The sequence below is a fragment of the Oncorhynchus mykiss genome, chromosome Y (genome assembly GCF_013265735.2).
Source record: "Oncorhynchus mykiss isolate Arlee chromosome Y, USDA_OmykA_1.1, whole genome shotgun sequence".
NCBI lineage: Eukaryota > Metazoa > Chordata > Actinopteri > Salmoniformes > Salmonidae > Oncorhynchus > Oncorhynchus mykiss.
The window spans coordinates 27,276,269-27,289,919 of record NC_048593.1 but is presented as its reverse complement, the minus strand read 5'-3'; the positions used below and the strand labels follow the sequence as shown (position 1 = coordinate 27,289,919).

Genomic DNA, 13,651 nt, shown 5'->3' with positions numbered 1-13,651 from the left:
GACTGATATATACACAATAAATAGACAATAAAATAACGTAACATAGCTCACACCTCTGACGCGGTGGGGAGTCTTCTTCTTGCCCATGTGCATGATTGACAGATGGTCACATCATCAATCAATCAATCAAATGCATGTATAAAGCCCTTTTTACATCAGCTGTTGTCACAAAGTGCTATACAGAAACCCAGCCTAAAACCACTAATAGCAAGAAATGCAGATGTAGAAGCATTGTGGCAAGGAAAACTCCATGGAAAGGCAGGAACCTAGGAAGAAACCTAGAGAGGAACCAGGCTCTGAGGGGTGGCCAGTCCTCTTCTGGCTGTGCTGGTGGAGATTATAACAGTACATGGCCAAGCTGTTCAAACGTTCATAGACAATAATAATAATAATCACAGTGGTTGTCCAGGGTGCAACAGGTCAGCACCTTAGACTTAGACTTAGACTTAGAGACAGCAGGTGCGGGCATCTTTCACTACATTTTACGCTTTCAACGGACAATCATAGTTCGCATAACGGTTAAAGCAATAATTTCACACGTAAGATAACTCTGACAGCAGAGATAACATCATTTAAATGCGCTCAAGCATAGTGGTCACGCGGGGCCCCAACTCCGGACGCTCTTGCGCAGTGTCCTGTAGAATAACAGCTAGGCTATAGGCTACACGGCTGTGCACGTTAAGATAGCCTACCAGCCTGACATTTTCATTCTGCGCAGTTCATTTATAGAAATCTAGTCACAACGCCTGCTGAATTTGGAGGTTGTGATTTCTTGGGTGCATTTATTACGGTCTCACTCTGACTCTATTCTCAATCAGATATTATCAGGGCGCTGTGTGAGTGATGTGGGTTCCTCTCTAGGAAAACAGTTGCACCGGTCAGGCAGCAGGTAAGCAGGATCGAGACGCAGGCAGCTGTCCCGTTAACTGGGCAGTCTGCATCACGCGTACAGATGCTCTTCTAGTAGCCAATTTATTTAAATGAGCTAAACACACATCTCAAGGATACGTTTACTGGAAATAAGGCACTAGGTTACTAGGTCTTTTCACGTTTTATGCCACTAAACTCGCGTACCGGGACCGGCGCCAGGTTTATTACCTTTGACAGCTCGCGCAACCGTCACTGACTGCTGTCATTCTCCACGGTATGTACTTGTCTCTCCACGGTATCTATTTGTCATTCCCCGAGGCGTAGTATATATTTCAGACGCGTCGAAGAAAACCGTATACCGTGAAGTCCTGTCTTTTTGAGGATTGAAAGAAAGCGTAGATGTTTCTGTCCGTATCCGGGACCGATTCAATTGGATAAGTCTATTTTACCATGCCCTGCCTTGCGCCAGGTTGAGACCGATTCCTTGTACACCTTTTAGATAAAAGGTAATGTATTTGTCTGTGTGCGCAACCATACAGCAGGCATCTGTCTACTGGCTATGTGATTATTATTGTATGTTGATTGATGATCATACATTCTTGTTTTTTATATTCTATGATGTCAGTGTGCCCCAGCAGAGAGGTGCATGGCTGAGGAGAGCTGTATTAAGTGATGTTATAGATCTGTTATAAACTTTGATGTGTGACAGATGGGTAGAATAGAATCCCCAGGCCATTACACTCTTAATCCACCTATTTGACTCCACCTCTGCTGAAATAGCCATTATCAACAACATTTGTGGTGGCTTTTCACTTTCCAATATATTGATGTATTGACACACCTTCAATGACCACAACCACAATCTATTCTGTTTAGGCTACCCTTGCACAAGCAAGTGGTCACATGTGCCCTTCAATTTTCAGAGCCACTCTGAATGTCATCAATAAATTAAGGGGGTCAGGGCCAGCTCTAGTATTTTGGGGGCCCTAAGTGAGATTTGGTTGTGACTGTCAGTGACTGACAAAACAAAACAATTTTTGCCTGGAGCCGGCCCTGAGGAGGGTATTTTTTCTTCTTCTGTAGGTTAGAGGACAAACAATGTGGTTGGTAAGTGAGCTGTCACACCTGCCACTGGCCTATAGGCTACTTCTCATAGAGAGGGGGACTATGTAGACCACTATATGGCTCATCTGTTGACATTTGTGTTGTGCGCTGTGTCCCTCTATATCTGCTGCTGCAGTGGGTTAGTGTTGCATCTCTAAGCACACACTCTCGCTGCCACAGAAAGAGTGTGTGTTAGAGTGTATTAGAGAGAGACCTAGCTAGTTCTACCTGAGGTAGAGGAGCATGATATATTGGTTTCATGCACAGAAAGCCAATCTTCCCCCCTCCATCTCCAAAACATACAGTAGTTGAAAGGGAAGACACAAGGAGGGAATGGGGTAGAAAGGGGGTTGGGGGACTGAAATATGTTGCTAAGCAACAGGGAAGTAGACCAGGATGGGGGAGAAAGATGGTACCCACCAGCTTGCCTGTGGTTTAGTATGGTGATGATGTTAGCAGTGGTGTCTGAGGACTAGGGGGCAGGAGGTGGACAGGTACTCAATGTGAGCCAGCTCCCCCCACCCGCTTCTGGCTCCATGCCAATCCCCCCTCTTGTCGGGCCACAGGGCTCTGTGATAGATGGAGAGATGGTCTGTGACCAGAGGGAGGACGAGGGAGGGGGTTGTGAAGGACAAACAAACACAGGTCACTCATCTTCTCATTCTACATTGGTATCAGTTACACAACAGAGGAGACTGGTGGGAGGAGCTATAGGAGGACAGGCTCATTGTAATGGCTGGAATGGATTCAATGGAACAGAGTTAAACACGCTGTTTCCATGTGTTGGATGTGTTTGGTACCATTCCATTGATTCATTTTCAGCCATTACAATGAACCTGTCCTTCTATAGCTTGTCTCACCAGCCTCCTCTATTACACACCCAGCCCAGCAGACTGCATATTCCTCTCTTTATCTCACAATCGCTCTCCCATCCCTTCACCATGATTTGTGGTTACTAACCAGGTTGATGGATCAAATGCAGCATAAACAAAGCAGCACAGATCCAGCCAGACCTTCTGGACAACCTGGGAGGAATACTTTTCCAGCACCTGCTCTACCCCGGCGACCAACAGCTCAGGACACCTCTATCCCCAGTCCCACAGGGGGGTCTGGGAAACTCCCAGGACTGGCCTCAGGTGTACGTCAGATGCCAGACCAGGTGAGGCTGGAGCATGTACAACCTGGGTCCAGTCCTGCAGTTCCAGTCTATTTCAGCCGTCCCAGACCTACTGCACTAAATTCCTCCAGAGATTCAGAGGCTGATATGAAGGATAAGGCCTCTATTCCAAACCGCATTCCTGGACCACACAGCTCCATCTCCCTGTCCCAGTCCCCTACAGAGTCTTCCCTGTTGTCCCACAGCCCTCAGAGTCCTCACAGCACTCAGCCTTACACCGGCCAGCCTTACCTCATCCCCCAGCCTCACCTGCCTCAGCCCTGCCTCACCCCACCATCCAGCCTCAGCCCCAAACCAGGCTCCAGTCCACAGTCCCAGAGGACCAGCTCCCCTCTGGGCGCTATGGAGAATCAGCCACAGATTGAAGGAGAAATGGATCACGGTTTCAGGTGAGACAGATCACGACTGATGATGCCAAGTACTATTTTAGTAGCATGCCCACTGTATGACATTTGTTCTAAAGTTTCTACTCCCTAACTAAATATAGTAACATGTTGTCTCCATGGAGATAGTTTTCTCTTTCTTGGCAGACCAGCTAGGCAGAACTCAGCCTCAGTGATTGAAGCCATTTGCAGCATGATGGGTTGATTTGAGCCAGTGTGTCACATGAATCAAATGTCATACATCTCAGTAAGAGCTGTCTGAAGTGGACAGAATGGATGCAGGCTGTACATTTCCTTGACAGAGGTCCCAGAACCCCCACTGGTCACTGTACAGTATGGGTTCAACACTTAACATTGAGCTATACATTATTACATAATAATTACATTGTGACTACACAGTTATGATTGCAAATCACTGTAACGGGAAAGTAATGTATGTGTTTGCATAACTAGTGATAATGTAGGATGTGCATGCCCACCTGTGTTGTCCTCTAATAGGGTGCACATTGTCACATGGAATGTGGGCTCTGCTGTTCCCCCTGATGACGTCACATCTCTGTTTGGGCCGCATGCTGGCGATGGGAGTACAGACATGTTTATCATTGGGTGAGCTTCTGCTCCAATCACAACGGTGCCAGGGAGACAGCCTTGAATGTCTCTCCTCCATCATATCTCTATCACTGTTCTGATCTCTCCTCTACTACCTCATCTATCCATCCAAACATTTTCTCATTGCTCTTCTGTTCCCACTGAGTTATGAGTTGTTCTTCCTCTCTTCCTCCCCACTCAGGCTTCAGGAAATGAATTCTATGATCAACAAGCGGCTGAAGGACGCTCTCTTCCACGACCAGTGGAGTGAGCTCTGCATGGACACACTCAGTCGCTTTGGATATGTGCTGGTCAGTAAGGAGTTAGCGCGCTATGATGTCACTGTCTCAATCTCTATAGGGACAGTTACTCACGACAGTCGTGACAGACAGAGTATAATGTCAAACATCTTATCTAATGGTTTGTCTTCTTAATGTAAGATTATTTCTTCTTTCTCCTCTCTCTTTATCTCTCTATCTCACTCTTTATCTCTCTCTTGCTCTGTCTCTTTATCTCTCTCTCTCTCTCTCTCTCTCTCTCTGTCTCTCTCTACCCTTCTCTTCTCATCCTCCTTAATCACTATAGGTGGCGTCCCAGCGTATGCAGGGGGTTCTGTTGCTGGTGTTCTCTAAATTCTGCCATCTTCCATTCCTGAGGGGGGTGCAGACAGAGAAAACACGCACAGGCCTCGGGGGCTACTGGGTGAGTGTCACCCATGGCAACCCCTGCTCTAAAACAGGAGCTTGTCAGTAAATGCACAGTCCAGAAACCCTTGTGCACAAATAGTTTTTAGATTGCATAAAAATATGTCAATATGCCAAGGAGAGAGAGAGAGAGAGAGAGAGAGAGAGAGTGTGTGTGTGTGTGTGTGTGTGTGTGTGTGTGTGTGTGTGTGTGTGTGTGTGTGTGTGTGTGTGTGTGTGTGTGTGTGTGTGTGTGTGTGTGTGTGTGTGTGACCTTCCTGTGCATGTTGATGTCAGCATGACTACTGGCTGCTGGTGCAGTCTCCTTTTCTCTGAGGTCAGTGCAGTAGGACTGTCAGGCTGTCTGGTTCTCTGATACCATGCCATCTGTCCTTTCATGCTTATCACAGTGGATGTTTGATTACAGAGACCTGGAGAGCATCCATGTTTAATCCATCAATGTGTGTGACATTTTCACACTCTCTCTCTATCACTCTCTTCCCCGCCCCCAGGGTAATAAAGGGGGTGTAAGTGCGAGGATGACGATGTTCGGCCACCCGGTGTGTTTCCTGAACTGTCACCTGCCGGCTCACATGCGGAACCTGGAGCAGCGCATGGAGGACTTTGAGAGCATCCTGCAGCAACAGCAGTTTGATGGCGCGACCGCCTCGGGTGTGCTGGACCACGAGTGGGTCATTTGGATGGGGGAGGGTTGATGTAAACAGTATGTGTAGGGCCACGAGTTTTTCCCACCTGTCCACCGGGCGGCAGGTAGCCTAGTGATTAGATCCTTGGGCCAGTAACCGAAAGTTTGCTAGTTCGAATCCCTGAACCGAATAAGTAAAACAAAACTGTCGCTCTGTCCTTGATAAAGGCACTCAACCCTCATTTCTCCCGGGTTGCTGTCAATAATGGCTGATACCATGCCGTGACTCCACTCTCTGAGGTAGTTGGGATATGTAAAAAACACAATTCCATTTCACCACACATGTACATGTGTGAAACATAACAAATATAAGACCCCTTATTTGACCTTTGGGAGTTTTTCCTTGGTCATATGGTCACGAAATACTCCTAATTATGTGGTCTGATGATCAGTCGTTGGCTCATGGAGTGGTCGATGAAATGGTTATTTGTTCTTCTCCCAGCGTGGTGTTCTGGTTTGGGGATCTTAACTTCCGCATCGAGAACTATGACATTCATGTGGTGAAGAGTGCCATTGACAGCAATAAGCTCCCTTTGCTGTGGGAGCGAGACCAGGTGAGAAAGCTGTAGAATCTACTTATTTGACATTAAAAAAAGTGGAATTTTCTGGAAGTCATGATTATCTTCATTGATCTTCGTTGATTCATTACCAACAGAGGGAGCTATAGCACCACAAAAATTAACCTACGCCCAATAATATTTATTCACTCAGTGACTACATCAAGTCAAACAAGCTACTTTGATGATTCATTGGTATATATATATTTTTCTCTCTCTCTCTACCTTTCTCTCTCTATTTCCATCTCTCTCTCATTTCTCTTTATCTCCCTCATTTGTTTTGCAGCTCAACATAGCTAAAAACAGTGAGTCCATCTTAGATGGCTTCTTGGAAGGCCCTCTCAAATTCCCCCCCACATATAAGTTTGATGTGGGGACACACACATACGACACCAGGTATGTGATTCTGTGTAGAGAAATACACGGTTTGTAATTGATGTGATGCTCCCTCCATTAACTGATTCACTGACCTCTAGTTCACACTATTATCTCTCTCTCTGTACCTCTCACAGCAGTAAGAAGCGAAAGCCAGCATGGACAGACCGTATCTTGTGGCGTCTGCGTTGTACGGGCTCCCCTGTTCCTACCCACAATGCCGCTCTGCAGCGTGGCCTAACCTCGTGGCTGGGTGGGGCAACCAAGGTGGTGCAACACTCCTACCGCAGTCACATGGGCTACACCTGCAGTGACCACAAACCGGTCTCTGCTGTATTCTCATTACATGTAAGTCCAACCTCCCTGTGACCCCTAAACTCTCACCCCAGCAGTCACACTGTTTGATGTTTATCCAGATATCGTGAAAACCTTCACAGTTACTGACACATTATAACACTAGTATGACCTCATATCGTTAGAATCAGCCTCAGAAATGATCTTCCTTTCCATCTGTCTCTGTGTCTGTTTTCACTATCATACTTTCTCCCCCAGTTCCCATTCAAAGTGGACCTTCCTCTTGTAACGTTAGAGTATGAGAAGGAGTGGACTAAGGTTTCTGATGCTACAGTCAGATTCACTGTGAGGTCCAACTTCCAGCGCAGCTCATGGGACTGGGTGGCAATATACAAGGTAACTGTGACTTCAACTTTAAACCAGTGAGAGTTCATATTTGCTCTCACACATACCTACAGTACAGTGCCTTCAGAAAGTATTCACACCCCTTTACTTTTTCAAAAAATGTTGTTATAGCCTGAATTCTTTGGTTGATAAAATGTAGATTTTTTTTATCACTGGCTTCCACAATATACCCCAAAATGCCAAAATGGAATTGTGTTTTTAGACATTTTTATAAATTAATTTAAAAAATGAAAAGCTGAAATGTCTTGAGTCAGTAAGGGAAAGAGAAAGGGGATACCTAGTCAGTTGTACAACTGAATGCCTTCAACTGAAATGTGTCTTCCGAGTTTAACCCAACCCCTCTGAATCAGAGAGGTGCGGGTGGGCTGCCTTAACCGATATCCACGTCTTCGGCACCCGAGGAACAGTGGGTTAACTGCTTTGCTCAGGGGCAGAATGACAGATTTTTTTTGTGCCAAATAAGTATTCAACGCCTTTGTTATAGTGAGCCTAAATAAATTCAGGAGTAAAAAGGTGCTGAACAAGTCACATAATAAGTTGCATGGACTCACATGAGTACTCTGTGTGCAATAATATTTTTACTTTTTTTTTTATCTACCTCATCTCTGTACCCCACACATACAATCTCTGTACCCCACACATACAATTATATGTAAGGTCCCTAAGTCAAACAGTGAATTTCGAACACAGATTCAACCACAAAGACCATGGAGATTTTCCAATGCCTCGTAAAGAAGGGCAACTATTGGTAGTTGAGTAAAAAAAAATTAAAAGCAGACATTGAATATTCCTTTGAGCATGGTGAAGTTATTAATTATACTTTGGATGGTGTGTCAATACACCCAGTCACTACGAAGATGCAGGCGTCCTTCCTAACTCAGTTGTCGGAGAGGAAGGAAACCGCTCATGGATTTCACCATAAGGCCAATGGTGACTTTAAAACAGTTCCAGAGTTTAATGGCTGGGAGAGGAGAAAACTGAGGATGGGTCAACAACATTGTAGTTACTCCACAATATTAACCTAAATGACAGGGTTAAAAGAAGGAAACCTGTTCAAAATAAAAAATATTAGAAAACATGCATCCATTTGGCAAAGCAATTAACTTTTTGTCCTGAATGCAAGGTGTTATGTTTGGGGCAAATCCAATACAACACATTACTGAGTACCACTCTCCATATTTTCAAGCATAGTGGTAACTGTATCATGGTATGGGTATGCTTGTAATAGTTAAGGACTGGGGAGTTTTTCAGGATAAAAAAGAAACGTAAAGTTGCTAATCACAGGCAAAAACCTTGTTCAGTCTGCCCTCCACCAGACACTGGGAGATGAATTCACCTTTCAGCAGGACAGTAACCTAAAACAGGCCAAATCTACACTGGAGTTGCTTACCAAGAAGACTGTGAATGTTCCTGAGTGGCTGAGTTACAGTTTTGACTTAAATCTACTTGAAAATCTAAGACCTGAAAACAGTTGTCAAGCAATGAACAACAACCAATTTGACAGAGCTTGAAACATTTTGAAAATAATAATGGCCAAATGTTGCACAATCCAGATGTGGAAAGCTCTTAAAGACTTATACAGAAAGACTCCCAGCTGTAATCGCTGTCAAAGGTGCTTCTACAAATTATTGACTCAGGGGTGTGAATACTTATGGAAATTAGATATTTGTGTATTTCAGTTTCAATACATTTCTAACATTTCTAAAAACATGTTTCCACTTTGTCAATATGGGCTTAATTGATATCTGTGGTTTTTCTTCACAGGTTGGGTTCAAACATCACAAGGACTATGTAGCATATGTGTGGGCCAAGGCAGATCATGGGTCACAGGTATGATACAAAGCCTGACAAACATACTCTCACAACCAACCTCAGAGATCCATTGAGATAATAACATTACACACACACACTCACTTGCTATCTTTCCATTTTCTCTATTTTGTTCTTCGCTCTCTTTTTCCTTTTCTCTTCTCAGGTGACATTTACAGAGGAGGATTTACCCAGGGATGCAGGGGAATACATTTTGGGTTTCTATAGCAACAACATGAATACTATTATCGGAGTGACATTGCCCTTTCAGGTCAGGACCCTTCCTGCAGTTTTCCTTCCTGTGTTGTTCAATGAACAGAGAATAAAGCAATTGCTTCCCACCCTTTCCTCTACTCTCTTCAACAACCCTCCATCTCCCATAGATCCATGTTCCTGTGCGCAGCCCGACAGCCCCACCAGTATTCCGCTCAGACAGTTCTGACGTCAGCTCGGAGGATGACAGCACACTGGTCCTGCTGGCCCCTGCTAGCTCCCGCAGCCCAAGCCCTGGAAAAAGCAAACACCACCATCGTCACCGCCGCAGCCGCAGTCCTGCTCACTCCAACACCCCCATGCCCTCCCTGCAGGGCCTCAGCTTGCACCCTCGTCCCCTAGAGGGCCTACCAAGCAGCCGCTCGCCCTGCTCTGCAGCTAAGAAGGAGCGCCTGGTCTCCCCCCAGGACACACTGCCATCGCCCATCAGCCCACTCACGCCCCGCAGCCCTGTGTCACCCGGGGGCGGGGTCTCAGCCCCAGAGGCTCTGATTGCTGCCATCCTGGGGGAACACAGGCCAACTCAGGTCACCCCGACAGGGGGCAGGTCACCAGGCAAGACTGGAGAGACAAGTTTATGAGAAGCCCAAGCAACAATCTCTGTGGGGTCATGAATGTGCACAGACATTAAGATAAGACTGTTGAAATGAGGCCAGTAAAGACTATATGATGATAGAATCTAGGGCTGATATGGTCCATTATTCTGATGCTGATCTGACCCCACACTGTCACTGCGCTCATAAAAGCAGTGCATTGTATGACTTGTAGTTTGCAACATTCCACATGGTAGTGAACCAGTTGTCTCTGTTTCTTAATCTACTTATCAGTGACTTCATCCCATACATACACTGTGTGTACTTTGGAGTCAGGAGCTAGTCCAAATCAATAACAGTCTAAGTCTTACCCCAAGAAGTGCTTTTGCAGACTCATATCAATACTCTATGTACACAATAAATGTAAAGCCAAAGCAAGAGTAAATCTGCAATGTACAGTACTGCTGTTGTTATGGTAAGTTTAAAGGATGTCTATATGCCCTACCCATATGGGCCGGATCACTTGGTGTGGTATGATATCCATCTTTCCATGCCCCTAAGCGCCAACTGATATTAAACCACTCCAACCGGTTTGTTTCTGAATCTCCCCATCTTGTGTATATGTGTGTAGAATTGTACATGTTTGAGAGAAAAAAACATTTCTGTCTTATTTTCAGAGTGATAAGGATTCTAATGATTTAGTGGTTTGTTTTGGTTGTGGACATATTGGTTGTGTGAGGAAAATAAAATGATAATCCTGAGAAAAATACTTTTGATTTTTTGATATCATGCACATAACATTCAATGGGACAGCTCATAATTATAACGTGCAGAGTCCACACAGGCTAATGGCCAATCCTCAAACAGGGCTTTAGCTTTTTGAGATATCCCTACCCAAGGTAGAACAAAACATAGCCATGTTTTTTCACATCTGTTGTCTCCCATTTATGAAATGGATGGGTGTGTCAAAATATTTTACTGCAAAAGCAGTTAAATTGATAGAAAATATGACACACATCCTAAACTCCAAAAGTGCAGAATAATGCCGGGCTGGAGAGGGGATCGGCTGCATAAGTTCACAGAACCCAATATTGCAAGTTTTAATACTGATAAAATGTGGAATACACATAGTCTGTTGCCTGCCCTACATACACAAACATCATAAGGATATCTTGAAGCATTTTGGAAGTATAGACCTTTAAACATTACCAACTAAAAATATTTATGATGAATGGAAGCTTTTGTTTTTGGGTAGCTGATTAATAGACAACTTTCCAAGTAAAATAAGATCTTATTCAGTTCTATATGGTCCTGCCTGAAATAAATATATGAAGTGCCTTCATAAAGTATTCATACCTCTTGGCTTATTCCACATTTTGTTGTGTTACAGCCTAAATTCAAAACGGATTAATTGAAAGTAAAAACATATTTTTAGAATTTCTCTCAATTCCCCCCCAAAAATATATACAGAAATATCACACCATTGGCAGCGATTACAGCTTTGAGTCTTTCTGGGTAAGACTCTAAGAGCTTTGCACATCTGGATTGTACAATATTTGCACGTGATTATTTTTTACAATTCTTCAAGTCTTGCTGTAGATTTTACAGCCGATTTAAGTCAAAACTCTAACTAGGCCACTCAGGAACATCCAATGTCATCTTGGTTGGCAACTCCAGTGTGAATTTGGCCTTGTGTTTCAGGTAATTGCCCTGCTGAAAGCTAAATTTGTGTGTTGTGAAGCAGACTAAACCAGGTTTTTGTCTAGGATTTTGCTTGTGCTTAGCTTTATTCAGTTTCTGCATTATCCTAAAAAACGCCCTAGTCCTTGCCGATGACAAGCACACCCATAACATGACTGTCACGTCCTGACCATAGAGAGTCCTTATTTTCTATGGTGGAGTAGGCCAGGGCGTGACTGGGGCGTTAGTCTAGTTTATTATTTCTATGTGGGTGTTCTAGTTTTCATGTTTCTATGTTGGTGATTTGTATGATTCCCAATTAGAGCTGGTAATCGTTGTCTCTAATTGGGGATCATATTTAAGTAGTGTTTGTTCCCACCTGTGTTTGTGGGATATTGTATTTTGAGTAAGTGTATGTAGCACCTCTGTAGTCACGGTTCGTTGTTAGTTTATTGTTTATTGTTTTTGCTAAGTTTCACTATTAATAAATGATGTGGAACTCAACATTCGCTGCGCCTTGGTCAGTTTCTACAAATGATCGTGACAATGACGCAGTCACCACCATGCTTGAAAATATGAAGAGTGGTACTCAGTGATGTGTTGTGTTGTATTTGCCCCAAACATAACGCTTTCTATTCAGGACATAAAGTTCCCTTCTTTGTCAAATTTTAACTTTAGTGCCTTATTGCAAACATAATGCATGTTTCTTTTCACTCTGTCATTTAGGTTAGTATTAGAATGTTGGAGTAACTAGAATGTTGTGGATCCATCCTCAGTTTTCTCCTATCACAGCCAATAAACTCTGTAACTGTTTTAAAGTCACCATTGGCTTCATGGTGAAATCCCTGAGCGGTTTCCTTCCTCTCCTGCAACTGAGTTAGGAAGGACGCCTGCATCTTTGTAGTGACTGGGTGTACTGATAAACCACCCAAAGTGTAATTAATAACACCATGCTCAAAGGGATATTCAATGCCTACTTTTTTATTTTTTACCTATCTAACAATAGGTGCCCTTCTTTGCGAGGCATTGGAAAACCTCCCTGGTCTTGTGGTTGAGTCTGTGTTTGAAATTCACTGCTTAACTGAGGAATCTTACAGATAATTGCATGTGTGAGGTACAGAGACGAGGTAGTGATTTAAAAATGATGTTTTATTATACACAGAATGAGTCCATGCAATTTATTATGTGACTTGTTAAGCAAATGCGTACTCCTACACTTATTTAGGCTTGCCATAACAAAGGGGTTGAATACTTATTGATTCAAGACATTTCAGCTTTTCATTTTTTATTAACTTGTAAGAATTTCTAAAAACTTAATTACACTTTGACACTATGGGGTATTGTGTGTAGGCCAGTGACACAAAATCTCAATTTCATCCATTTTAAATTCAGGCTGTAACACAACAAAATGTGGAAGAAGTCAACGGGTGTGAATACTTTCTGAAGCCACTGTACAGTTTACATGTTTCTTTTTTAAAATGTTGTGGCTATTGTAATCTGCTCTGAAGAAAACACCCCTTGAACTCAAAAAGTGCTGAATGATTCCTGGCTGGAGGGGGGATGGGCTACATAAGCTCATGTAACTCAATATTGAAGCTCTGATGTTGCTAGACCTTGATATACAAGTAGTCAGTTGTCTGCGCTATATACACAAACAAACATCGTCAGGATATCTTCATGCATCTTGGAATTACAGTCCTGTAGACACAGAGAGACAACAGGTAGAAATGTCAACTATGAATATTTATGATGAATGTAAGCTTTACTTTTTGGTAGCTGATTAATAGACAACTTTCCAAGTCAAATGTGCTCTCATTCAGTGATGTATGGTCCTGTCTGACAAGAATACATTCAGTTACATATGTTTTTTGATGTTGTGGCTATTGTAATCTAATCGGCTCTAAGACAAACAAGTTGGGTCAGACAAAAAAACAGTTTCCTCTGTGGATTTTGTTTGTTCAACCCCTACTCTTGCAATTACATTAGGAGGCCCACCTAAATTAGACTCTAAATCCAATATGGCATGCAAAATCCGACACTGCTGCCACAATACCATTAAATTGTGGTTAAATCACATGTAAATCTTTCAGATTTGTGTACTTGAAAAAGCAACCCTGGCCTTTTCTACGGTACTGTTCTTATGACCTGCATTCAATACTATTTTTGTGCAATTCAACTTTGTTCCAATATACCTGCCATAATTACATTTGTCTG

The 13,651-nt window shown here is 43.4% G+C and overlaps 1 protein-coding gene across 3 annotated transcripts; it reads left to right on the top strand.

Moving 5' to 3' along the window:
• The first annotated feature begins 524 nt into the window (after nt 1-524).
• On the top strand, nt 525-10,524 carry LOC110509904 (inositol polyphosphate 5-phosphatase K). Of its 3 annotated transcripts, none has more exons than XR_005040427.1 (13): nt 525-3,540; nt 4,033-4,140; nt 4,325-4,433; nt 4,708-4,824; nt 5,318-5,493; nt 5,954-6,065; nt 6,355-6,464; nt 6,581-6,791; nt 6,996-7,133; nt 8,907-8,972; nt 9,118-9,222; nt 9,335-9,917; nt 9,953-10,524. XR_005040427.1 is itself a non-coding variant. In XM_021591106.2 (13 exons), exons 2-13 carry the CDS (start codon nt 2,942-2,944, stop codon nt 9,803-9,805), a joined length of 2,322 nt encoding a protein of 773 aa, XP_021446781.2. In that variant the 5' UTR covers nt 525-889; nt 2,938-2,941; the 3' UTR covers nt 9,806-10,524. The 3 variants fall into 3 exon arrangements, 2 of the variants coding, with proteins under 2 accessions (XP_021446781.2, XP_021446779.2); XM_021591106.2 differs by having other exon boundaries at nt 525-889; nt 2,938-3,540; nt 9,335-10,524; XM_021591104.2 differs by having other exon boundaries at nt 525-1,376; nt 2,938-3,540; nt 9,335-10,524.
• The last annotated feature ends 3,127 nt before the right edge of the window (nt 10,525-13,651 follow it).

Bases quoted from the DNA above. Each gene is read 5' to 3' on its own strand.
- LOC110509904 (XM_021591106.2), top strand. From the start codon at position 2,942: ATGGATCAAATGCAGCATAAACAAAGCAGCACAGATCCAGCCAGACCT. The intron at 3,541-4,032 runs GTGAGACAGATC...GTCCTCTAATAG, and splicing joins GAAATGGATCACGGTTTCAG to GGTGCACATTGTCACATGGA. The intron at 7,134-8,906 runs GTAACTGTGACT...TTTTCTTCACAG, and splicing joins ACTGGGTGGCAATATACAAG to GTTGGGTTCAAACATCACAA.